Source organism: Ptychodera flava, chromosome 1 (genome assembly GCF_041260155.1).
Source record: "Ptychodera flava strain L36383 chromosome 1, AS_Pfla_20210202, whole genome shotgun sequence".
NCBI lineage: Eukaryota > Metazoa > Hemichordata > Enteropneusta > Ptychoderidae > Ptychodera > Ptychodera flava.
In genome coordinates this window covers 50,098,729-50,125,636 of record NC_091928.1, presented here as the reverse complement: position 1 = coordinate 50,125,636, position 26,908 = coordinate 50,098,729, and the positions used below count along the sequence as shown (strand labels likewise).

Sequence of the window (26,908 nt, the reverse complement as noted above, 5' to 3'; positions counted from 1 at the left end):
ACAATTTAGGTTCTAAAAGACACACTATAAATATGAAAGGTTCTGGTTTGCGGTTTAATTACTTGGGTTCTCTTTAAGTATGGTGGTTGTATTGTTGCTCTTCCTTCTGTTCCAAATATGGCCTTGGCCTTCATCCTATCTTTTACCTTGTACGCTTTGACGTTTTCCGGGTATTGGCCGTACATCATCGCTACTGCTATCATACACTAATGTAACTCCATCTTTCTTAAGTTTGTCATATGACAAAAACGTTTGTTTGCCTTGCTCTCTAGCCGAACTCAAATGATGACCGAATTTTCTTCTAATGTCTCTTACCCTGCGAGTGAAGTCCTCCGTCACTTTGCAGGTGGATTCTTTCAACACCTTGGCGGACTAAAACTCCTGTTGCCGTTGTTGGTGACGAGTAAATTTTGCGATGATGGGTTGTGGATGACTATGGAAGTTAGAAAGTACGATGTACTCTGTTAAACTCAATGTTCACTCCGTCAATGCCAAGTTTATCAGTAATAAATGACTTCACTTTTGCTTCAGATTGTGCCCATGTTTCATTTTCTTCTTGTTCTAACCCTTTATATAGAAAGTTGTCTCTTTTCATCTGACCTCTCATTGAGTCGACTTCCCTCGTCAATTCACTTACTTGGTCATTCAGTGACTTGTTTTCCTCAGAAAGTCGCGCCGTCTCATCGCGATCTTCAGAAAGTTGTTTAAGTCTTGAATATCGTCCACTAGATCGTCAATCTTTTTGTTGAGGTCGGCTGTCCATTTTTCTTCCGAGATCACTTTTCATGACGCGCAGTTCACGTATCACATAACCAAGTTCGAAGGAAACATTGTCACCAGCAACATTTGATCCAAACAGCGTTGTTTGCTCCGTCTTTTCTCTATCTGATGACTGTTGACTACTTTAGTTTGGTGCCGGGTTACTCTCTGTGTCGCCACATCACAAAAGTATGCTCATCATAATGAAGCACACCGCAAGGTTCAATCCTTTGCAGCTGGCTTGTAGTGGCTGAAGGTACATTATCCACATGGCGTTTGGTCATTTGTGTTTTTACTTCAAACCTCCATCGAAAATCCCTTTTCAAAATTGGTGCCCTCAGAGCATTCACTAACACTTTGCACAAACGTTGATGGGGATAACACGGGGGAATCTCTATGCAACTTGAGAAAATCACGAATTTAGCTAGACATGAAATGGTAGCCAGTGCTCTCTGCAAACGCCCTCTAGCGACCTCCTTAATATTGATATCAAGCTTCATTATGTTTATCTCTTTATTTTATACATTCTGTTCAGGAAGCAATCGAGAAAGATTCCTTCTTTGAGCCACTACACGAAAGGCATTATGGTCCGAGCCTTGAGGAGGGTTTTGCATCATCTGAAAGCGTCATCGATGGAGAAGTGAGGCTTGGTGGACAGGAGCATTTCTACATGGAAACACATCGTTGTATCGTCATTCCTAACTTGGGAGATCAAAGTCTCAACGTGATCGTTTCAGCGCAAAACCAGTCTGCCGTTTCAGTACGTAAAATAATACGCAAAGTCCTTAATTATTCTTTTTTATGACGTGGAGGCAATGTTCTTCGAATGAGTGTGTGTTTCCTCTATTTAAAGGAACAACGTCGCTCACTTTTAGCTGTTTTCATGAATTTTATTAAATATGAAAAGTATTTTGTGTTGTTACTTCTTAAAACATGCTTAAATACTGGTCAACTGTGCACAACCTTAAAGCTGCTTGCAGCCAGACAATATTAAACATTAAGTGAAACATTTTAGTGTGTTACAAAAATCAAGTTCCTTGCACAATTCTCACAATGCATGGCTTAACATACATTATAACATTAGTATCGGACTTCATGCATGCTTTTTGAATGAAATCTTAATTAGCGGTGCCTCTAATATAGAGGTATAGCAGCTTTCCCTTTCGTCGTGTCAATTTTTACTTGTTACAGGAAAGCAAGTGTGAATAGGAAAAATCCATTTTTCTAGAGGTCACAAACTAACTTGTATGTTTACATTTAGCAAAGGGGTCATTTTTGACACTTTTGCGTTTACCGTCATTTTGTATACTGAGTGACTTTATGCAAGTATTCAATGTTTTCGTTATGTCACAAAATGTTCCAAAAGAGCGGATTTCTCCTTTAAATGTGACTCATCATGGCATGTATACTCAAGCATAATTTTACGTAACAGACCGACCAATTATATTCTGCGTTCTAATCCCTGTGCATCACCATAGATATACGCCCAGTTTTAGCGATATATTCATTGCTTTGCTTCCATGATATAAACTTTGTGAGCGATGTGTGATAGTGAGCGTACGAGCGTTTAGACACTCACAACCTCTTCGTTGGCTACGCGGGTATGCGCCCCCAACAGCCTTGCTAAGGGACCGTTCAGTTTTTACGGCCGGGGGGGCGGGAAAATCCAGGGGGTCATCGTAATTTTGGAATCCGCAAAAGGGGGGGGGGTCATTGCTTTTTCACTGGTAGGAAAAGGGGGGTCAACACATTTTCAAAAACATAATACCTACAATAAAGTTCAATTTCTGCCATGGCCATGATCGACCCTCTTTACCAATTTTTTTTTGTTACAAAGGGGGAGGGTCATTTTTTTCACGAAAAATGCAGGAAGGTCTACATTTTTTGAACACCGGCGACAAGATTTTGCCGGCCCCCGGCCGTAAAAAACTGAACGGTCCCTAACAAACAACGCTCACCGAGCCAGCCGTGCTAAAACCTAACAGAACTCGTATGGAGTAAGGCGTATAGCCGGCGAGGGACTGTGAGAGAGTCTAGGTGACTTGGTGCCGTACGTTGTGAGTTCGAACCCCGATTGAAACCACCGTATTATATATACATCAATCGAAAGGAGATTGTCTTATGTTGAATTTCAGTTTTTAAAAGCCCAACAAAATGTAGCTTTGTTCCATCATAATCTGCATCAGTTTTTAATTCTGATGTCCATGATGCAACAATTTTAGTCCTTTGCCGATTTGTTAACATGTCGTTACCTTTTTTTACAGAAAACCATATCACGTGTACTCGGATATCAAGCCAATAAGATAAGGTGTCAAACTGCACGCATTGGTGGAGGATTTGGAGGAAAGAGTACTAGACCATCGCTTACAGCTGCCATCTGCGCAGTAGCAGCACATAAGTGAGGATATTCTCTCATTTTTATTAAGCAATTGTTATCTAATTCGGAAATCCTTCCTCTGTAGGTATTGCATGGCATGCAAATATCGCGTAACTTTACTCGAATAGTTTGACGATTCAAAGCGTATAGCAGAAGGGGAAACTAAGATCGACTTGGAAATGAAACATGGGAAATAGCTAAACAACATACATCGTCAAAACCCCTTTACTAAATCAAGTAGCCGATGTCTTTCATATTAGGCTCTGCAAGTGAAAGACAAACTTTTGCATGATCTCTTCTCTATGAAAGCTTCAATAACACGATTGGAACTAATTTGGGATATTTGATGGTGAAGTAGTGTCGGTTAAATCTAGAAATATAAGCTGATCTGCTTTTCTTTTCAAGTTACATACTTGTTTTTATGAGTAATTGTAATATTGGAACATTCAGCTATAGGTCACCTAACTCTTTTGAGAAATTTGAAAAATATGAAGATCAAATTATCCAAAATTAGTTCCAATCGTGTTTAATGTTCTCATACGAAGTCAAGAATACAATTTCGGGGTCACCGTGCAAAGTTTGATGCGAAGAACAAATTATCTCCCTTAATTTGCTTTAAGAAATTTGATGATTGACTGTTTTAAGGTAAAACAAATTAGTGTATAATTACGGTGACTAGATTTTTCAAGCTTAATACACCACATTAGGAAAATGTATTCCTTTTTCAAACATTGGCTCTGTGAAGTTCAGTAAATCTGCATCAATATTTGTCTTCTTTGCCATCAATAGAGACCTTAATTGAAGTGTAACTAGAATGTACATTATAGTTAAATGAATCGTCTATTTCACTCAAACTCTTCAGGACAAGGAAGCCGGTGAGGTGCGTGTTGGACCGTGAGGTTGACATGAGAATATCTGGAGGGAGACACCCTGTCCTGTGCAACTACAGGGCTGGGTTTTCTTCAAATGGTCGCCTTGTAGCGCTCGACGTCAACATGTTCTTCAATTGCGGACACTCTACAGATTTTTCACACATGCAAGTGTTAAATCATGTTTTCAGGTTATATGGCATATCCAAATAGGTACATTTTAACTTCTTTAAGATATTAAATTACATCTGAACAAATAAATACACGGCAATCATTACATGGGTAGTGTAAATGTTTAGAATATTGCTTTAAGAACTACCTTATTAGAGCATTCGGTTAACGATTCGTCAAATCAGCGCTGTCACGTTTTGTCGTCTGCGTCGCTTACACTGCCAAAGCCAAGTTCGTGTACAATGTATCTTTCCGTCATCAATGCTCGATCCTGGGCGCAGAATTTCCACTTGACGACGATCGCACAACATTTAATTTGATTCTCTTTTCTCCGCTCATAGTTAAAAACAAGGAAAATTACTTTAAACACGGTAAAACAAAATGTTAAATGTTGCTATATGCTGCGCATTGTCAACAAATCTTGTGTATATGCGAGTGCGAGGAGGGGAAGGGGGTTTTACTTAAATAGTCACCAACACGCTGTCGCTTTATCACCTTCAGGTTATTTCCGTGAGCATGAATGGCATGACAAGCGTTTACAGCGTTCCCCGAGTCAAGATCAAAGGTTATGCTTGCAAAACAAACTTGCCTTCGAATACAGCTATGAGAGGATTTGGCAAGCCACAGGGGATGATGATATTCGAAAATGTACTCAGCAAGGTTGCTGCCCGCTGTGGACTACCAGAATTCAAAGTATGTGAATGATTTGATGCTCAAACGCAGAGAGTCTTCTTTACATTAAAGTACTGCCATCCTGAACTCTTAATCGAAGCTGCTATAGTCAGGTTTATATGAAACCCTTACCTACAGGTATGTTTTATTTTCCCAGTGTAACAAGGCTCCCCATCTATATTTATAATGCACCTCTTTACAAATGACATAATATTCATTATCAGTAACATAGGAAACAGGGTTAGGATAAGGGATACATTACAACAATAGGGAAACTCTTGTAGTTCGTCACGCGCAGGTTTGATGCTGACTAATGTCCATTGTGCCAATGTTCGCTGTATTGAGGTCAACCTTCAACAATGCCCTTCATATAAATTGTTTTTCCTCTGAAAAATCTGAAATTGCAAGCACTGATCTTTTTCAAGGTACGAGAAGTCAACTTTGTGTCCGAGGACGAGAACACAATCTGTGGCCAAAAGCTTCAAGTTAGTAGGATCAAAGAATGCTGGGAAACATGTCAAGCAAACAACAATTTTACTACAAGACTTCAGGCTGTTGATGACTTCAATAGGTAACCCATAATGTGCTTGTGAAGTATAGATACATCTTTTAACCGAAACTAAAATAGAATCTCTTTTTATGAGCGGCATTTCGATGATCCCGATCGAAAAAGTTAATAAGGTCCCGAAGCCCACTGCTAAGCTCATTGCACTATTAGAACATCATCATGATCATCTCCATTGCTAAAAGGATTGTTCAGTGACACGATGTGATGTTGCAATTTTTCGTGACAACTGTACTCTGATTGCCCTGGTTACAATAACCATCCTCACGCTAACATGACAAATAAAACGGATATAAATAGCTTGAATGCAGGTTAGTTGTCAAAAACCTTCTGAAACCCATTAAAGGATGTTCCCCAGGGCCCCTAGCTATTTACTCTTTCCCACACTCTAAACCAAATGATTCTATATGCTGATGGACTGAACTATTCAATCGTGTGTGGATGCTTCGCCATCTCCAATCAATTTGGTGTAGCGAATGTCAGTTTTTCGACTTCTCTTGTTATTATATATATGCTTGCAATTAGCCGGCCTTTCGGCTGGAAATGACAGTAGTTTTCCGGGGAAGGTTTCAATGTGCATCATAACTTCTGTCGTTGTTTCCATACAGAACAACTAAGGGGAGAAAGAAGGGACTTTCCATCGTTCCAACCAAATTTGGAATCGAAGTAAAGGGTAGTCCAATAAATCAGGTGAGCAAAAATATGACTTTGAATATGTTAAAAGCCAATGAAGCACACTACCTGTTGAAGAGAATTCTACTTTAAGAAGTTGTGCAGTAAGTCACGAACTTCTTGACTGGAGCAATATCGACTCCTTATTGTGCGCTTTTTCTAAAGTATAAACACTAGTCTATTCCATCCTCCGTTTTCATAAATTATGTGCAACCCTTATTTAATGATGTTTGTACATGTTGTAGGCAGGTGCCTTGGTCAACGTGTACACCGATGGCTCAGTTCTACTCAGTCATGGTGGTATTGAAATGGGTCAAGGTTTATACACTAAGATGATACAGATCGCTAGTACTGTCTTGGATATACCAGTAGATTGTATTCACATCTCGGATACATGCACAGCATCGGTGCCTAACGCGTCATCTACTGGGGGAAGCCAAGGAACTGATTTGAACGGCATGGCCGTCAAAGTAAGTTTCTAGTCATCGTCAACTTCGAGAAAGGTTTGGTGGTTGTTGGTGATACATTGACGGTGCTTGTCTTGTTAGCATTATACAAAGTGTTAAGGTAGTATTGCAAGCAACACAGCGTATTCTGCTTAAAATGGCTTTATTGCAAAGGTTAATTTATTTATTTTCATTAATGTATTAAACCATGATTAAATTACTGGTTAGGTCACTAGAAGCAGTAGCGAATTGGGTGTAAAACAAATGTAATTCAAAAAAACGAAATTCGAAAAATTTGAACCTAGGCTGGCAGGGTCCAATTTTGTTACATTTTCTCATTATGGTTTTTAAATACTATAAACAACACGACAATTTTATTTGGCAAACACGTTCTTACAATTTTAATAAGAGTGATTTAAATTTGCTTATCATGAATTTAATCACCTGGTTTTGGGGGGGTTTGATATTTAGTCTTCAAACTCCTGAGAATAGATAATGCAAACAAAATTGTCTTTTATTTTCAACATATATTCTTGTTTAAAATGAGATGTTAAATTGCATAACTTTATAATGAATTTTTGACTTAAGTCAATTGTAAGTTGTCATAAACGCCAATATTGACGTTTTCTACTCCAAATATGTATCCTTTTAATCCTTCAAGTAAACTATTACTAGCATACTAAACTTTAGAACTTCTACTTTTTGAAAATATATTATGAGGAGGTTTTTACGTAATCTTTAATGGGGAAATATTGCTTTTGAAAGAAGAGTTGATTAAAGTAAGTGCCCTTAACTCTGAATGTGTGTCATTCAAAGAGGTATACGTGTGGTGCACAGTCAACTGTCAAGGGAGTGATGCACATATACATATGGTGAAGAACCATGTTATCAGGGAAAGACAGCGTGCGTGACATGTTAACTAATACTACTTTTGCTTAAACACTCGACAGCCAGATATCTGTGCATGAATGGCACTTGTATACTTGTTGATATAATGCGCGTGTTACATATTAAATTTCTAGGGAATCTCTTTCTAGTAAAGCTGCTTCACCCATTCTGTTTCTCTACCTGTATGTATAGTTCTACAAAACTACTCGTTAAAAGTAGGAACTCTCAATCGAAAGAATAGGCCAAGCCCAATACCCCCAATAACATACCTCATCCCTATAGTACCTGACACTAGTAAAAAAAGTGCAAGTAAAATTCTTGCGTACCTGTGTTAGCGCACCAGAACTATGGCACCATTTTGAATCCTGCATAGTACAAAACTCTTTTGGTTAAGGTTCTAGTATTTCAACTATTTCCTAAAAAATAGTTGGGAATGAGTCGAGAGATATTCATGCTTAGATATGCCAAACCATACTAACTTATGCTCACAGTAACACAGGGATGTTGAAGGTTTCCCACCAGCTTCACGAATGAGGTGAGCACTGTTAGCCACAGTTGTCAAAAGAATATCGGCGCCATGATCTTCCTTATGTACCTTTCTTGCGCTTTCAACGCTCTCTCTTTGTAGCAGCCCATCTTTGTCACAAAGAAAGCAATATTTTCAAGCAAGACTAGATTGACGACGAAGTACATTAAATCCATAGAGTCTGTTAGAGGATTCGACTTGAAGAGTAATAAATGAGAAGGCAATGACTCTTCATGTTTCCATGTCAAATATTTGCCGTGTGGGAATACTTAAATCTCCATTTGTTAATATTTTCGCCACACTTTCAAAGCAAACGTCAGGATGTTATAAAAGTATTCTTCAGAAAAACATTTGTTTCAATCCATAGTTTTACTTCCGAGGTTGTTGAATATCTCTTTGGCTTGTTTTCCATGCTTTAGATTGCTTGTGAGAAAATCAATAGACGGCTGCAACCACACAAGGAAAATAACCCCTGTGGTACATGGGAAGACTGGGTAAGTTGGTTTAATGTTTGTTTGTTCGTTATCTCGGTTATTTCTCTTCTACCTATTCAATAAGCAGAATTGTAAATTACACACCGTATTTACGCATTAGAGACAATAAATTCCCAACGAAGACCGAAGCACTTCCACAACCTTTATTTTTCTTTATGATTGATGTAATGCATGCTCTCCAAGCAGGACAAACCCTCCCAACAAATTCAAATTCATGACACACTCTCCATGAAACATGCACTGCTTCTCATTCCTGTATTTCACGTTGCATGCATACCAGCATGAAAGTGTGAATAACTTCGATAATTAAATCTCTCTCAATTAAGGTCAAAGCAGCGTATGCAAATTTTGTGAGCCTGTCAGCTGTTGGATATTATGGGTAAGATGTTTCTACAAATTTTGGTTACATCTGTGCAATACTAGAAACGATTTTCCCTTAGAACTTATTATAACACGGCACATGCTCATTCCGTGTCGCGATTCGCCAGAATACGTCACGTGACGAGAAAATAGATACGTCTAGTCCCCACCAAATCGACAAAAGTGACGTGAAAGGGTATTTTTTGAAAAGCTATTTCCCTAGGGAAATAGTTCTTACAAAATTTGGAAAAGTGCCCGGTCACGTGACCTATATTTTCGCTGCTGATGGTTAGATTATACACGGGGCATTGTTTGGCATTGCAAATTTGTGTCATTCTTCAATAACAATCCGTTGTACAACACAAATCAGCATGTTTCGCTGTTTTGAGCTTATATACGATGTTTGAGAAAGTCACTGCAATGCATTGTGGGATAACCGGGAAAAGGTCTATTGCTGCAAAGCTGCAGACGACACTACGGAACCAGACCGAGAGTGGTATCCTGCGTGTACCCTACCGCTAAAAAGTCTATGCGTAACGCACGCTTTGTATACCCTGGCGCGCCACTGCATCATGGAACCGGTAAAGAACTATGGCGGGTGACTAGAACGTGATGTGCGTCCTGGATAGGTGACGATACATTCTCTAAAACAGATTTTCCAACATTTTCCAACATTCCAACAGCGTAGGAACTTGAATAGCTCATCGACGGAAAAGATTAAGGTGCAACTAAGGATGTCGCTAGGTATGCTTAGAATATTTTTGAAAGAAAGTGGTATACGTACCACGCGTACAACTGAAATCGCTGTGGAAACATCGCCCAGTAAACTTGTCACAATGGATTGTTGCGGTGCAAAATATCAAAACACATTAAAAACTATATAACAATACAACATGAGCATGTGGTGTGTTATAAAACACCTATAGCCTGGTCTTTATTCGGGCTATAGCGCTCGTCTATTACCCCTCGTGGCCGTGTGTTACCAGAAACACATCGCTATACCCCTAGGCCTACGGCCTCGGGGAATAGCGATGTGTTTCTGGTAACACACGGCCCCTCGGGGTAATAGACGGTCGCTATAGCCCTCATGACCAGGCAATAGGTGTTTACTATACCAAATTTAGACTGGCACAAATGACCGAAATGAAGATAGTGCCATAGCAATAAAAATACCTTACGTAAGGAGATGCCTCGGGACAGCTGTTGGGTCACAGAAATTATTCACTACTTGTCTGCTTTGTTGCTTTTGTGGATTCATTTTGAAGCCTGTGGATCAAATTAAGCAAGCACAGTCTGGTTTCCAAATATCAGACAATTTTAATTTTATCAATACGTTAACTCACATTGTACCAGCACCTTTGAATTTAAAATATAGGCAGTTTTAGATAATTTGTTTCTGTCTCGCTAAGTTTGCCAGGTGACCCCTGCTTTTTAAATCTTGATCATGTAAGAGAATGTTGAACGTTTTCTTAAGGAAAGTTTAGCAAAAGTTAGTAACTTTCTGTTTCGCAGCGTATGTAACCTTAACCTTGCTGAAAAACCCACTTGTATGGTATCCGTACCTACAAGTGCACCCCCTGCCCCGACCGAAAGGTCAGCTTCGTCTCTGGCGAATTCATCATGTTAATCTTTGTAAGTCTCGACATAACATTTTCAGAGACAGCATTAAATGTAACAGAACGTTTTACTCTTTGTTAGTGACAACGAGTTGCATCCTGATCAGGTGACCAAAAGGGGTGAGCCATACAAATACTTCACATATGGCGTTGCCTGCTCTGAGGTCGAAGTTGATTGCTTGACCGGAGAACACCAGGTGATACGTACAGACATTGTCATGGATGCAGGGCGGTCTATCAACCCAGCTATTGACACTGGACAGGTAAACGACAGTATCAGTATTTTTTTCAATTCTCCTTTTACGTGAATAATACTTCACAATTTTAGAGTGTCAGTGCGTGTTAGAGACAGCAGTCAACATATTCAGTTTGGAGGCGTGGATTGAGAAATCATATCAAGAGTGGCTTGATGGAAAGGTACATAAGATGCACCTTTTGAGTCATCATGAGCCTCAATAGATTCTATTATTGCTCAAGATGACTCAAAATGTTATCGTGTAATTGCAAGACTTAAGAAGGAAGAAAACGATAGTCGCGACCTCATGCATGTTACTTGCCACAGCAATTGTCGAACCATATTTTATGTCATTTCAGGACGTACCTGATGGAAAATATGCATATTACTACGTGGTAGACAACCTCAGCAACGATTAAACATATATTGCTGGCGAAAGTTCATTGAAATAAAACAATGAACGTCTAACTACCACTCTTTCTTCTGTCACATGACATCGGTAAACGTTATCGATTTCTTAAAATGAACAGGGGATGTGCCGTCACAAACTATCGAACTTTTACTACTCGCAGGTCGTTATCACGGGAAACACGAAGCTTTTCTCCTTTAATTTATAAATGTTAATACACAACATCGCATCTTCCGGCACCTGAGATTTCTTTTAGAGCGAGTTTAAGCCTCAGTCTGCATATGAAATACAATCTGATACCGTAAAGGTTTCGTTCTCAGTTGAATGAGATTTCTCTCTTGACATCGTCTCTAGATCCAAGGAGCTTTCTTGCAAGGCTATGGTCTGTTCATGAGAGAAGAACTCATTTGGTCTGACAAAGGCGAATTGCTGACCTGTGGTCCTGGCATGTACGACATACCGCGCGTACAACACATTCCAAGAGAGTTCAACATTCATCTCTTGGAAAATTCCGAGAATCCAACAGCGGTGTTCTCCTCCAAGGTAAGTTTCACTAAGCGACTGGACAGAAATTACAGGGGTTGGCCGGTGTTTTTTTGGATTGGGTCGCCATATTTAGCGCAAGCATTTTTGAAGGGTCATAAAATTTTGTGCAAGCCTATGGGGGAGGGTCACCTTTTTTCATGCATCAAAGCTGAAATTGCATGTGCATGTATTGAAGAATATGGAATACTGACAGAAAGAAAATTACCTTCTGGCACTTTCATTTTCTCCCATTTCCATTTTCGGTGCGCCCTTCGGGAGCAAGTTTTACGGTATATTAAACAATTTATTGATGATCCAAGCAGCCACATTGAGGCAAAAGATTTAAGTTGTCATGATTTCTACTTACCCAACTCCTCTGTTGTGCATAACTATCCCCTATAATGACTAAAAGTTTCAATTTAGCCTTTCAATAACAATTTGGGAGATCACTTATTTTATATCATTCTCCCATTGGCAATACATTGGGTATAGGTCAGTGTTAATCATTCATTTTGCTGTATGTACATCTTTATTTTTTGAGGAATTTGACAGAACACAAACTATTTAGAATAGTGCATAGTGTCATCAATAACGACTGGAAGCTTCAGGTCGAACAACCTTTAAATAAGAATTTGGGAGCAAATAACGTATGTGTTATTTGTAGTTTCCTCATAGCCTACAGTGTATGGTGAATCAACATTTCGGTTAAATTCCAAAATCAAATTTTTTGCATACACATCGATTTGTAACCACCCTAGTCTAATCAAGTACATTAGTATCAATAATATTTGCCGAGATTTGTATTTAAAAAATTATTCATAGTTTCCTCATAGACTACAATGTATACTGGATTAACATTTTAGGCGAAATTCCAAAATCAAATTTCTTGTACACAAATGCACATGTAACTACCCTCTTCTAATCAAGTACATTAATATCAATAACAAAGCATACATTATTACAAAGATTAAGCTAATTTTGTATTTAAACAAAATATTCATAGTTTCCTCATATTGACTACGATGTATAATGGATCAACATTTTCGGCGAAATTGCAAAATCAAATTTCTTGTACACAAATGCACAAGTTATGTAAACAACCCATGCCAATCAAGCACATTTATATCAGTTTTTAAACGTCTATAGATGAACAGATATTGCTAGTTTTATACATAGTTTTCTTATTGTCTACCATGTATAGTGACTCAACATTATCGATGAAATCTAAAAAAACAATTACTTGTACACCCATGCACTTTTTACCTGCCACTTCAAGCAAAGTACATTTACATGAATTATCACACACATATGATTTGATATTTTTTGGACAAAGCATTGTATCGGCCACATTTTGCCTTCCTTTTGGGAGGGCGACTTAAAAAGTATAGCAAGTCAGAAGGGGGACTTGAACCCATTGCGGGTTTGTTAGCGGGGTATTGATTAACAGGGGAGGGTCACTTACTTTCATGCACGGATTAGGGGGAGGGTCACTAATTTTTGTGCAAGAATTTTTGAAGAGTGACTTTTTTGATGCAGCGGTGTTGTGAAAAACACAGGCCCACCCCCCTTCTGTAATTTCTGTCCAGTCCCTTATAGCATCTTTTTTGTTCGTTCAGAGGAGTAATTAAGGACCCACAATAGCTATACGTTCTCAATGGGTCAAATGCGCAATTCAAATGATCCACGGTACGAACAAAGCCACGTGCACAGAAGCGCATAGACATAAATAGGACAATGTCTCTCCACAGGGTGTCGGAGAGCCACCACTCTTCCTAGCATCATCGGTGTACTTTGCCACGAAGGAAGCTATCCGTTCAGCTCGAAAAGACTCCGGACTTGCAGAGGATGATTTTCAGTTGGACTGTCCTGCAACAGCCAAGAGAATTAGAATGGCTTGTGGAAATCAATTTCACTTGTCCGACTGATGACTTGAACTTATGGACCCGCATTTAATCAATTTATCTCCAATTTCTCATCATCAAATAGTATCACATCACAAATAGTATATGTGAAATTTTGATGTAGTACTACTTTGAATTTTTATTAATTTAACATCCGGATGTGAGACTTTATCAGCTGTTATTCGACCATTCGGAAGATTGAAATTTTATCCCGGGATGACCGTGAACTGTGTAGCCAAATAGCTGAAGTGGACGTCACAGCTCCTTGAATGTAACTAAAAGGGTTTTCCTTGGACAAAATCTAGCTGATGTACTCCATCCTTAATCACAGGGTTATCGAATCCCTGAGTTACCATTAGTATGCGAAATACCTCATGTGTCCGCTTAGCCACCAATTTCCCAGTTCAACTAGCTTGAGTGTGAAATAGCTAATTACAGGAACATAAACATGACTGATATGTTGACTAGGTTTTTTGTGGAGGTCAAGGTATAAAGACTAAAACAAACAAACAAGCAAACAAACAATTAATCAAGTAGTAATTGAAGTAGAAAATTTCTAAGTCATCAATCAGTTTCATATTAAATTGTCTTCGTACTAAACTGACCGACCAGCAAAATTTTCAGGTATGTACATGACATCAAAGATAAAAGAAAGTCCGTTGTCGAATTTGAAGTGAGCAGACAATTCCACATTCCTTGTGCCATTCTACTCGTTGAAAATAAGATGTGAGAGATATTAAAACAGGGTATTACAAACATTTCTTTCCAAAATAGTGAAAAGAACGATGGTCCACTGTAGGCTAGCTGGCAGCTTTTATGAAATTTAATAAAGCGTCAAGAAAATTTGTCGGTATTGTTGTGATGGAATGGTAAAGTTCGGTTTCTCGATATTTCTGGGAGACTTTATTTGATTTTATCAAACATTGTGCTTTATTGGATATTACTGAGAATATAAAAACCATAATTTTATCGCATTTCTTTGATTGCTAACAATATTGACTTAGTTCGGTAATGTTGTATGTACGTTCCGCATTTCCACCCTCAATACTGGACAACTGAAAGGTTCCATATTCCAATGCGTGCCTTGATCACAAAATGAAAGATTAAAACTGTTCATATCTTCCTTTTCTACCAAATAAAGTTTCAAATATTGATAAATCAATTCAAGTGACCAGCTGATCGATTAACGGCGTATCAGTGCATTGTGACAATATGTACATTCGTTTACATGGTGAATTCTTTTATTCAAGCCATAGGCTCAAACTTGATCATTTAAACAAGTAGACAAGGAATCTCTCTCTCTCTCTCTCTCTCTCTCTCTCTCTCTCTCTCTCTCTCTCTCTCTCTATGCTCCTTTAGTCTACATTTGCATACTAATATATTAAAGGCCAGTACAATTAGTTCAGGTGCTATTACCTATATCACAAACGGCACTTCAAAAGTTTCTCAAATTGAGGTCGCATCATGTATCGATAGACTGACGTGTCCCTGACAATTCCCAGAATTCCTCGGCAGAAGCGACGTTGTCATCCGTTATGTTATTATGTAGCGATTTGACACTAATGAAGTTACATTTTAATATCTGTCACAGTGTCAGCAAATAGGGTCACAAGGCCACCTATCAGTCGCGCAAGAGCCCATCTTGGTTTATCGGTATCTATCATCCACATTTTACATAATTGCAGTGCGCCCTCTATGTCCAGACTAACTTTTCACCAAACTTTTCCATAGTTTTGTCTGTCTTTCTGTCCTACACTGATATAATCGCATTTTAGGACTCGGGTAACGACAAAAATTAACGGCAGGCAAGGAATTCAGGAGCTGTCATCCAAGGAGATATATTCTTTGAGGGGCAATTAAAAAAGCAAGATATTACAATGTAATCAATCCGTGTTTGCTTGGTGATTACTGTACCTGGTTGCTTATGTAACTATTGTACCTGTCTTCGTCAAGTCCACATTGACTGTTTGCTCCTCGGCAGAGACGTCTAGATAAATATCAAGATCGTCGGTGTTTTAAACTCTCCTTGAAACGGCGCTGAATGGTTGTGCCCCCATGGAACTCGACGACGCGTTGGTTTTGATCGGAGAGTGGGGCCTGTACCAGACTCTCATGTACTGGCTGATCACGATACCTGGAACATGGTTTTGCGTGTGGCCGATGATGTCCGTCGTCTTTCAGGCTGGATTCCCTGAGACGTACTACTGCAATGTTGGAGAGAACTCCCAATTGAATCAAAGCATTCCAATAATCGATATGGAGGATGGAAGTCCCGTATACGACAATTGTTACATGTATGTCAATTCATCGGTAGATAACTCAACGATGCCATGCTCTGACGGTTGGTATTATGAATCAGACAACTTCGCTGAAACCATTGTCACGGAGGTAAATATCAAATGCAAAGTTAAGGAACACAGCAAACAATGATTTATAGATTCGATGAAGTTCAAATCTTTGCTTCAATTCAAGTGTAATTGACAAATTTGTCCTCGTCCAAGTGCTGACGCCAAAGGTAAACTTTGGCCAGGCGGGCTATCAGTGACGTAACTGATAGCGATTTAGCTGTCTCATACGCTTTACTCACGCAGCGATTGATGAGCTATCTTGCCGAAGACAGTATTGTATGGTGTATGATAAAACGTGGAATGGAATCATACCATTCCATTTGTAGTAACGCAAAAGGGCGACTTTCTGTCTAAAAGATTTTTTCCGTTTAAAGTGTTTTCGTAATTGACTGAAAGATTGTTTGTTAGATCTGCAGAGGATATGCATATGATTTAAGGGATAATGCAATCATAAAAACTGAGGATATACCAACATTAATTTAATCGTCGTGTTTGGGTACGTCATCTTCTTGTTTGTTCTTCATTTGGTATTTTCAGTCCTCCAATGGTTGTTTCGGAAACGCTTGTTTTGAGCACGGTCCATCCACAATTGTACCATATGCTGAACGATGTGGTTAAAGCTCCATAAGCTGTATCTTTTGGCTATTTTTTCAGAACATTTGTTTTGTGGTTTCCCTACACTTTCTGCATTGAATCCCTAAAATGTAATTTAATGCCAAGTGTTTAGCATATCAACACAACCTATATGAGTATAATCTACATTGTTATTGTTGAAAATTGTATTCAAGTCCGGACTAGAATCCATTTGTAAACAATAAACATAATCACTACATACATACAAGCTGTGTAAGAATACTCGAAATTTCAGCATGACAAACGGATCAGGGTCAGACAGAGGTAGTTGATATACAGAAGAAGAATACTGAAAAAGTTGCCACAAGTTATAGCTTATGTCCCTAAAACATAAACTAGTTTTAGTTGTTCAATTTTCTAATATGGATTCTCCAGATAGGATCCTGTAAGTGTCTGTAGGCGTTCATTTCCGTCCTCAAAATGGAACTATCTATGGATTTCAAACAAGTACGATTTCAAACAAGTACGATCTCGATGAGCCGAATCTTATGGAGAAAAATAAAGTTTAAGATTCGAAAAACAAACTTTTAAGACGGTGAAAAATTCTTATATACCAAGAGCTTTAAAATGAAGACTAACAAGTGGTAATGGAAAAGGTTTGGGAGTCAGAATAACTGTCTCCGAGTGGCATTCTATCTTAATCCAATCAAAAGACTAGTGTTATATGCTTTCTAGAAGACACTTAGTTGCGAAGCTGTCGGGTATCGGCTTAATATTTTTCCCGGTTAATTGGGACCAAAACAAGCAAAGTTTAGCCTTCGTTAAACTCTTTCACTCTAGTGAACTTGTCAGGTCAATGACCCTAAGTGACCCCATGACAAGTCCAAGTGCAGACAATTGTTTGTTGGTTGGTTGTTTTGAGTTGTTTAGTTTTTTCTGGGTTTTTTTGCGATGTCTAAACTTGTTTTTAATGTCAGTTGAAATTTCGTGGAGATTAGTTCAGCGCCAGGCGAAACGAAGATAGTCCATAAGGAAAGAAATACCTGACTTTGATTTTTTCTACATGCAGCTTGATTGTTTTTACTTAAGATGAAGATGTGAAAGATACGTGATAAAAACAGATTTTTACTCCTAGGGATGTGTAAAGCGAGCTGAGAAGATAGTTTCAGAAAATGCTGTCCCCTCAAAGAAAGCAGAGTGGAGTACTCGGCCCGGTGAGGGCGTTTTTGGTCACCCCGACCAAAAGATAGGTCCTCCAGAGCGCCCAAAGTTTCAAAAATTGGCCAAATTTTCCCGTTTTTGTCTCTTTAAATTCAAATGAACAAACATGTTTTGAAGGTCAAGCTTTAATTCAAGCATGTGATTGACCTTTTCTCGACATACAGCTGCCTAGCAAGTCAATTATTCTGTAAGATGCCTCTGTATAACCCCTATTTGTAACAATCAACCCTATTTGTAACAAAATTAATTTTCAAAAAAACTTTGCCGTATATGTTGAAATATTAATAAAATATGCATTTTGTATGTTTGCGGGCAATTTTCTTTTTTTTTCCTTGTCAAAACTCATTTTTCCGAAACTGCTTTTGTTACAAATTGGGTTGATTGTTACAAATAGGGGTGACATGTGTCAACCCTATTTGTAACAATCAACCCTATTTGTAACAAAACCTAAATTTCAAAGAAACTTGGCCGTATTTGATGAAATCTTGATGAAATATACATATTAGTATGTTCGGGGGCAATTTTCTTTGTTTTCCTTGTCGAAACTCATTTTTTCCGAAAATGCTCGTTAGATTAACTTTCGTTGTGCAGGTTGCCTAGTATAAGAGGCCTACTCGTAAGATATAATCGAGTTGTGCAGATAGGTTTGTTTTGGGGCAATTTTCACCAATTTCGGTCAAAAATGTTAAAAATCTTGTTTTCTGACCGAAATCATACTAAACCTATATGGGGTTAACTTTTGTTACAAATTGGGTTGATTGTTACAAATAGGGTTGCCCTGTCAACCCTATTTGTAACAATCAACCCTATTTGTAACAATCAAGCCTATTTGTAACAAAATTTAACCAACTTGAAACAAAAAACCTAATTTTCTACAAAACTTGGCCGTATTTGATGAAATCTTGATGAAATATACATATTAGTATGTTTTGGGGCAATTTTTATTTTTTACTTGTCGAAACTTATTTTTTCCGGAAGTGCTCGTTTGATTAACTTTCGTTGTGCAGGTTGCCTAGTATAAGAGGCCTACTCGTAAGATATAATCGAGTTGTGCAGATACATGCCAAAGGCTTTTTCGGGGCAATTTTCACCATTTTCGGTCGAAAATGTTAAAAATCTTGTTTCTGACCGAAATCATACTAAACCTATATGGGGTTAACTTTTGTTACAAATTGGGTTGATTGTTACAAATAGGGTTGACGTGTCAACCCTATTTGTAACAATCAACCCTATTTGTAACAAAAATTAACCAACTTGAAACAAAACCTAATTTAAAAAAAAAACGGCCGTATTTGATGAAATCTTGATGACATATACATATTAGTATGATTTGGGGCAATTTTTATTTTTTCCTTGTCGAAACTCATTTTGTCCGGAAATGCTCGTTAGATTAACTTTCGTTGTGCAGGTTGCCTAGTATAAGAGGCCTACTCGTAAATATAATCGAGTTGTGCAGATACATGCCAAAGGTTTTTTTTGGGGCAATTTTCACCATTTTCGGTCAAAAATGTTAAAAATCTTGTTTTCTGACAGAAATCATACTAAACCTATATGGGGTTAACTTTTGTTACAAATTGGGTTGATTGTTACAAATAGGGTTGACGTGTCAACCCTATTTGTACAATCAACCCTATTTGTAACAATCAACCCTATTTGTAACAAAATTTAATAATTTTGTAACAAAACCTAATTTTCAAAAAATTGGCCGTATTTGATGAAATCTTAATGAAATATGCGTATTTAGGTCTATATTTTGGGGAAACATGTCGTTTTTTCAAAAAATATGTTTTCTAAAATTGCGAGGTGGTGTGTTTTTTGAAATTTGGTATACAGGTTTCTGGAGATAATTCCTTCAAGACGTATTGAATTGTGCTGATCTATGCACGACTCTTTTTTGGCAATTTCGCCATTTTTGCTAAAAAACAGGTCAAAAATCTTCTTCTTAGAATCTACTCGTCCTATTGCTTTGACATTTTGTATGAAGGTTCCTTGTGGTGACGTTTTACCTAATTTTCAGATAATTCATCACAGATACGGCCTTGGCATTTGTTTGGATTCATTTGAACCCTCAATGCCGCTGCTTTAATTTATACACTTGTTGTTTATTGTAGGCTCTTGTTGGTTGTTTCGGCAAAAGGGTTTTTATTGCTTCCCACTTATCAAGTTCTTCCAAATATTTTGACGGGCTTTCTTTTTTATCCTTTGTTTTGATATGTGTTGAGCCTAAATGTTGTTGTGAAGATCAAGTCATTTTATGTTGTGAATGTTTGTTTGTTTGTTTTTTCTATTTACGGTTTTGAGTATGGTTTCTGTTTGGTTTATGTTGCCGTGCATTCTCTGTCTATTAATTTGCTTGTGAAGAATGCTACATTTTTTCTTGAAATCGATTGGGTATTGCATGTAGGCGAGTATCTAAGAATTTTGCCTTCGATGGGTCCCTTAAAGGTTGGTTTTGGTTGATCCTCTGAGCAGGCATTGGAACGTTCCAGTTGGTTTTGCATTTGTTTTAATATCAAGAATGATTTCTTAGTTTTGCTTTTAGCCCTGAAATATTTCAACGTCGGAAAATGTTGTTTTTTTAGGTATTTCTCAACTGTAAATTCAAATGTTGAATGCATTTCCAGTGTCAGTAGTGTCATGAAGTCTACAACCATTTTAATATTCAAATTGAATATTCGTCAGTTTGTATAACCTGCTGAAGGGAGATTTTCACTGACAATTAACTAGGGACAGAGACACAAGGGTAATTTCCCACTCGATGTTGCTGCCGAGCGCTGATGGATAAGTAACCCTATGACCTTTGATGAAGGGATGAGTCAAGTGCATGGCATATTTCGTATCATAAACCTCAAGAGGTAGACTATCATAAACGATGTTATTATCTGCATCGGCCGCACCACTTCTTAGATTCGGAGATTTTCATTCTGAATACTCTTCAGAATCACGTTTCATCTCTACTTTTTATGTTCATAGGGATCACGATAACATTCAATAACATTATGATTACTAAGATCGAGAAGTATCTGTCCCTCGAATTCTAAAACAATGCACTTGATTATATTTTTATGATATTCTGAACTACTCGGTTATTTGGGTGACCGATACTATAAGGTCAAATACCAGATCCGAAGGTATCTGGAACATAAACGACTCCACTCTCTAACTTTGGACACCGTATGTGTAGTGTCTCACCTATCTGTGCCTGGCTTGGGTTATGAGTAACTACATGATGGGTCCTTTCTGCCTTAATTCCATATGGTTTTCGGCTGCTGAAGCTTGATAAAATTATCGATTTTACGGCATTGTCATTGCTGTAAGGCATTATCATTGCTGTAAGGCATTATTAGTGGAGTAATACAGAGAAAAATACGACTGAAGGAGAAAAAAAATATAGAACTCGAGGGCGACGTTATTGAAAGTTTTTAAAATTTAAGTTTGATGATGATTTAAGTTACTATGACGCATCCTTTACAGAGGCCGACCAAAGTCTCGGTGGCCTGCAGATGGATAGGATAGGCAAAAGAAATGTTGTCCTGTTCCGATAACCCGACCTACCCTATTTTTTAGACTGCGACCCTAAACTTTTTAGCAACGTAAACACGGAAGAAACAAAAAGACAGAAAACCCCCGTAAAATCACGTGTTCGTCACCTGATATTTGATTTTTGCTTGGGACGTCGACGTCTTTTATGTAATTAGTCCTTGATATGTATGATACGCTTTTTCTGGAAATGTTGTGGTAAGTGTTAGATCGCCCTGAACCCCTGAAAAGTGCATATTTAAAAAAAAATATTGGGAAAAGAAAACCAGCCGACCTAACTGCCCTATTTTGAAACCATGTTATTGGAAGAGCAAAATTTATGTTTTAAGTGTTACAAATAGCATTAACTTTTGATATAAATAGGTTTAGTATGACTTCTGTCAGAAAAGAAGATTTGTTTTGTATTTTAGACTAAAATTAGTGACTGATGCCCCCCACCAAATTTGGCATGTATCTGAAAAACATGATTACCTCTTAGATGGAGGCCTTTTATCCCTAGAAACCTGCACGCCGAAATTTTATCTAATGAGTAGTTTAAGAAAAATGAGTTTCGACAAGGAAAAAACAAGGAAAATTGCCCCGAATATACTAATGTGTATATTTCATCAAGATTTCATCAAATACGGCCAAGTTTTGTAGAAAATTAGGTTTTGTTTCAAGTTGGTTAAATTTTGTTACAAATAGGGTTGATTGTTACAAATAGGGTTGATTGTTACAATAGGTTGACACGTCAACCCTATTTGTAACAATCAACCCAATTTGTAACAAAGTTAACCCCATATAGGTTTAGTATGATTTCGGTCAGAAAATAAGATTTTTAACATTTTCGACCGAAATTGGGGAAAATTGCCCCGAAACAAACCTATCTGCACAACTCGATTATATCTTACGAGTAGGCCTCTTATACTAGGCAACCTGCACAACGAAAGTTAATCTAACGAGCATTTTCGGAAAAAATGAGTTTCGACAAGGAAAAAATAAAAATTGCCCCAAAACATACTAATATGTACATTTCATCAAGATTTCATCAAATACGGCCAAGTTTTGTAGAAAATAAGGTTTAGTTTCAAGTTGGTTAAATTTTGTTACAAATAGGGTTGATTGTTACAAATAGGGTTGACACGTCAACCCTATTTGTAACAATCAACCCAATTTGTAACAAAGTTAACCCCATATAGGTTTAGTATGATTTCGGTCAGAAAACAAGATTATTAACATTTTCGACCGAAATTGGGGAAAATTGCCCCGAAACAAACCTATCTGCACAACTCGATTATATCTTACGAGTAGGCCTCTTATACTAGGCAACCTGCACAACGAAAGTTAATCTAACGAGCATTTTCGGAAAAATGAGTTTCGACAAGGCAAAAATAAAAATTGCCCCAAAACATACTAATATGTACATTTCATCAAGATTTCATCAAATACGGCCAAGTTTTGTAGAAAATAGGGTTTAGTTTCAAGTTGGTTAAATTTGTTACAAATAGGGTTGATTGTTACAAATAGGGTTGACACGTCAACCCTATTTGTAACAATCAACCCAATTTGTAACAAAGTTAACCCCATATAGGTTTAGTATGATTTCGGTCAGAATACAAGATTATTAACATTTTCGACCGAAATTGGGGAAAATTGCCACGAAACAACCTATCTGCACAACTCGATTATATCTTACGAGTAGGCCTCTTATACTAGGCAACCTGCACAACGAAAGTTAATCTAACGAACATTTTCGGAAAAATGAGTTTCGACAAGGAAAAAATGAAAATTGCCCCAAAACATACTAATATGTATATGTCATCAAGATGTCATCAAATACGGCCAAGTTTTTTTGAAAATTAGGTTTTGTAACAAATAGGGTTGATACGTCAACCCTATTTGTAACAATCAACCCAATTTGTAACAAAAGTTAACCCCATATAGGTTTAGTATGATTTCGGTCAGAAAATAAGATTTTTAACATTTTCGACCGAAATGGGGAAAATTGCCCCGAAACAAATCTATCTGCACAACTCGATTATATCTTACGAGTAGGCCTCTTATACTAGGCAACCTGCACAACGAAAGTTAATCTAACGAGCATTTCCGGAAAAAATGAGTTTCGACAAGGAAAAAATAAAAATTGCCCCAAAACATACTAATATGTATATTTCATCAAGATTTCATCAAATACGGACCAAGTTTTGTAGAAAATTAGGTTTAGTTTGAAGTTGGTTAAATTTTGTTACAAATAGGGTTGATTGTTACAAATAGGGTTGACACGTCAACCCTATTTGTAACAATCAACCCAATTTGTAACAAAAGTTAACCCCATATAGGTTTAGTATGATGTCGGTCAGAAAACAAGATTTTTAACATTTTTGACTGAAAATGGTGAAAATTGCCCAAAAACAAACCTTTGGCATGTATCTGCACAACTCGATTATATCTTACGAGTAGGCCTCTTATACTAGGCAACCTGCACAACGAAAGTTAATCTAACGAGCATTTTCGGAAAAAATGAGTTTCGACAAGGAAAACAAAGAAAATTGCCCCCGAACATACTAATATGTATATTTCATCAAGATTTCATCAAATACGGCCAAGTTTCTTTGAAATTTAGGTTTTGTTACAAATAGGGTTGATTGTTACAAATAGGGTTGACACATGTCACCCCTATTTGTAACAATCAACCCAATTTGTAACAAAAGCAGTTTCGGAAAAATGAGTTTTGACAAGGAAAAAAAAAAGAAAATTGCCCTCAAACATACAAATATGCATATTTTATTAATATTTCAACATATACGGCAAAGTTTTTTTGAAAATTAAATTTTGTTACAAATAGGGTTGATTGTTACAAATAGGGGTAATACAGCCTCCAGAGTAGGTAAACTTTACGGTAGTGTGCGCCTCATTAAAAGACTAACCTTTTGCTCAAAATTTCTAACCGATTATTTCTAAAATTTTCTTTCAAAATCAAGGATAGAAATTGGGGGTCAACGTTCAAACTTTGGTACTGGAGGAGCAAATTACCCAAGATTATCCGATATTTTATATTCAAACTGGCCGACAACTCTGTGTTAACTTTATGGAGAAATGTAAAATTTTCGATTTTCGCAAAACAAAGACGGCGAAAAGTTTCCATACACCAAGAGTTTTAAAATCAACCTCACAAGTGGTAGATCAGAAAAGGATTGAAAAGGTTTGAGAGTCCGAATAACTGTCCACGAGGCGCGTTCTACCTTAATTCAATAAAAAATCTAAGAGTGTCACAGGCTTTCTAGAAGACACTTAGATGCGAAGTTGTCGGGCATCATATCGGCTCAATATTTTCCCAGATTAATGGGAACAGCAAAGCATGGCCTGCATTAAACTCTTTCACATCAGTGACTTGTCAGATTAACAACCTTAGTGACCCCATGCCCATTCCAAGTCCAGACAAGTGTTTGTTTGTTCCTTCGTTTTTTTTATTGGTTTAGTTGTTTTCTTTTTTGCGATGTGTAAACTTGTTTTTACTGTCAGTTGAAACTTTGTGGAGATTAGTTCAGTGCAAGGCGGAACGAAAATAGTCCGTAAGGAAAGTATATTTTGTTTTCCTACATGGATAAAAGCTTTGACGACAAGTGGACCCTTTGGTCCTAATAACCCTTCTGGATCGAATATGTTTTAAATGAATGCAAATTAGTGATTGATTATTTAAGAGTTGTCATCTTTAGTTTGTGACATGCGGAACAGAATACTGTTTTTCGTAGTCAAATATGCAAAAGGGTGATTTGTCAATTCCATATAATTGAATGTAAGCTTCGGAAAATAGATTACTTAGGTGTTGTGCAGGCTATGTCGATAGTACAAATACTAGTAGAATTGTCAACATTCGATGGTGCCTTTGTCGAGATGCAGTACGATTTAAACACTGTAAAAACCAATAGTTACATTGAGTAGTTTCACTAAAATACTGGTAGGAAAGTTTTCCGATATCAATTTTCTAATCAACTCTAAGAACACACAGGTTGTACAACAGTTGCCACTCAATATAAGAAATCTCATAACAACAGGTCCTTCAAGACATCTTCAACACAGAAGCCCTCGTAATGTTACACCACGTATTAAATTTTAAAGTCAAATGTACTTTCTTTCGACAGTGGGACTTGGTATGCGAGGAGGCATTCCTCTCACAGTTGTCGCAGTCCATCTTTATGGTCGGTGTCATGATCGGTGCCTTCATAGCTGGATACTTATCCGATAAGTTTGGTCGAAAGACCATATTTCTGATTTCGTTGTGGTCGGAAAGTGTTCTCGGCATACTCGTCGCTTTCACGCAGTCGTACATCGGATACACAATCCTGAGATTTCTGACAGGTGTGATGCTTCAGGTAGGTGCAGATAATGACAAACAGACGTACAAATCTTGTTTTCATTTATCCCGCCATGCATTGCTGTACCAGTTTGATATACGTGCTTTAAACAAAACCCTATGTATTTTGTTGCATATATATTTTATCACATTGTCCAGCAATGTGGTTATGGTGCCGAAAAACGTTTGGTTACTTGTGGTTTATGATCAGCGACGAATGTATCGGTCAGATTAATGTCAGCCTAAAATGCCACAACTAACTCACCATGGTGCGAAAAGCATTATGGGACGATGAGAGAATCATTGCGGCCTCGCAGAATGTACGGTGTCCATGTGGTCCTTTCAATATGAAACTCATTGATAATACTTGGGCGAGTGGGTCATGATTGATATGTCACACGGAATTAGACCTGCAAAGGTGATGAATAGTGGAAGGCATTATGACGGATACGTATGCCGGTGTGACATACAGTATGAGTATGGACTGACCATGGAGGTAAAAAGAAAGACTGAGGCAAAGAGTGAGACTGGATGAATGGGTGGGTGGGTGGTTGAGTGACTGAGAGTGGGAGGGTGAGACGTATAAATCGATAGGGAATTGATGTATAGGTCATGAAGGAAGGGAGAGATTGTGAGTGATGAAAGGGTTGATGAATGTACGGGGGGGGCAAAAGGGGGGGCAGAAGGAGCGAGGGACGAACATTACATTTAGAAGAGGCTAACGTCAAAAACTTGAATGCAACATTCAGTTATAGTTGGCCAATTTGTTACTTTCAGAGTGACTAGAAAGTATCTAAGTATGTCCATCGTTTCCTTTCATAATTTTTTTACTGATATCTGAATCGCGACAATTGAATATTACAGGGCGTCATGGTCAGTAATTTGATTTTGGCCACTGAGATGTTTCCTCCAGGTAAACGTCTCTACGCTGGTTTTCTGAACAACATCTCCTGGGGATGTGGTATAATGCTGTTGGCACCAATGGCCTATCTTGTCAGAAATTGGCGTTACCTCCAGCTATTCATGCATGCCCCTGGTCTCTGCACGTTTTACTATTTCTGGTAAGTATACATCGATTATTGTAGGTAGTGTGCAAGTCCGATGCATATTTTATGACGAGTCTGGTACTTCCTTTTAAGGTAGAACGCACCTCGGGGACAGACATTCGGACTCTCAAACTTTTACAATTCTCTTCTGATATACCACATGTGGGGGTTCATTTTAAAGCTCTTGGTGAAAAAAAAACTTTTCACCGGCTTAGTTTTTCGAAATTCGAAAATTTTATTTTTCTCCATAGAGTTAACACAGGGATGGCGGCCATTTTGAATTTCTAATATCGGTAAATCTTGGGTAATTTGTTTCTCTAGTACCAAAATTTGCACGGTGACCCCCTATTTTTATTCTTGAT

At 37.8% G+C, this 26,908-nt stretch overlaps 2 protein-coding genes across 2 annotated transcripts in view; both read left to right on the top strand.

Annotated features, from left to right (window-relative positions):
* The window catches only part of LOC139145410 (xanthine dehydrogenase/oxidase-like), a 23,725-nt gene extending 9,087 nt beyond the window's left edge, over nt 1-14,638 (top strand). The window contains exons 7-15 of the mRNA XM_070716561.1: nt 1,295-1,519; nt 3,999-4,030; nt 6,022-6,103; nt 6,331-6,555; nt 8,365-8,439; nt 8,766-8,818; nt 10,498-10,678; nt 11,414-11,602; nt 13,333-14,638. Coding sequence (XP_070572662.1) covers nt 1,295-1,519; nt 3,999-4,030; nt 6,022-6,103; nt 6,331-6,555; nt 8,365-8,439; nt 8,766-8,818; nt 10,498-10,678; nt 11,414-11,602; nt 13,333-13,509 — 1,239 coding nt within the window. The 3' untranslated portion in view covers nt 13,510-14,638. The remainder of the gene's footprint in view (nt 1-1,294; nt 1,520-3,998; nt 4,031-6,021; nt 6,104-6,330; nt 6,556-8,364; nt 8,440-8,765; nt 8,819-10,497; nt 10,679-11,413; nt 11,603-13,332) is intronic.
* Nucleotides 14,639-15,372: 734 nt separating this feature from the next.
* The window catches only part of LOC139140421 (organic cation transporter protein-like), a 20,331-nt gene continuing 8,795 nt past the window's right edge, over nt 15,373-26,908 (top strand). Inside the window, exons 1-3 of the mRNA XM_070709652.1 lie at nt 15,373-15,873; nt 25,289-25,519; nt 26,365-26,561. Of these exons, the coding sequence (XP_070565753.1) occupies nt 15,541-15,873; nt 25,289-25,519; nt 26,365-26,561 (761 nt within the window). The 5' untranslated portion in view covers nt 15,373-15,540. The remainder of the gene's footprint in view (nt 15,874-25,288; nt 25,520-26,364; nt 26,562-26,908) is intronic.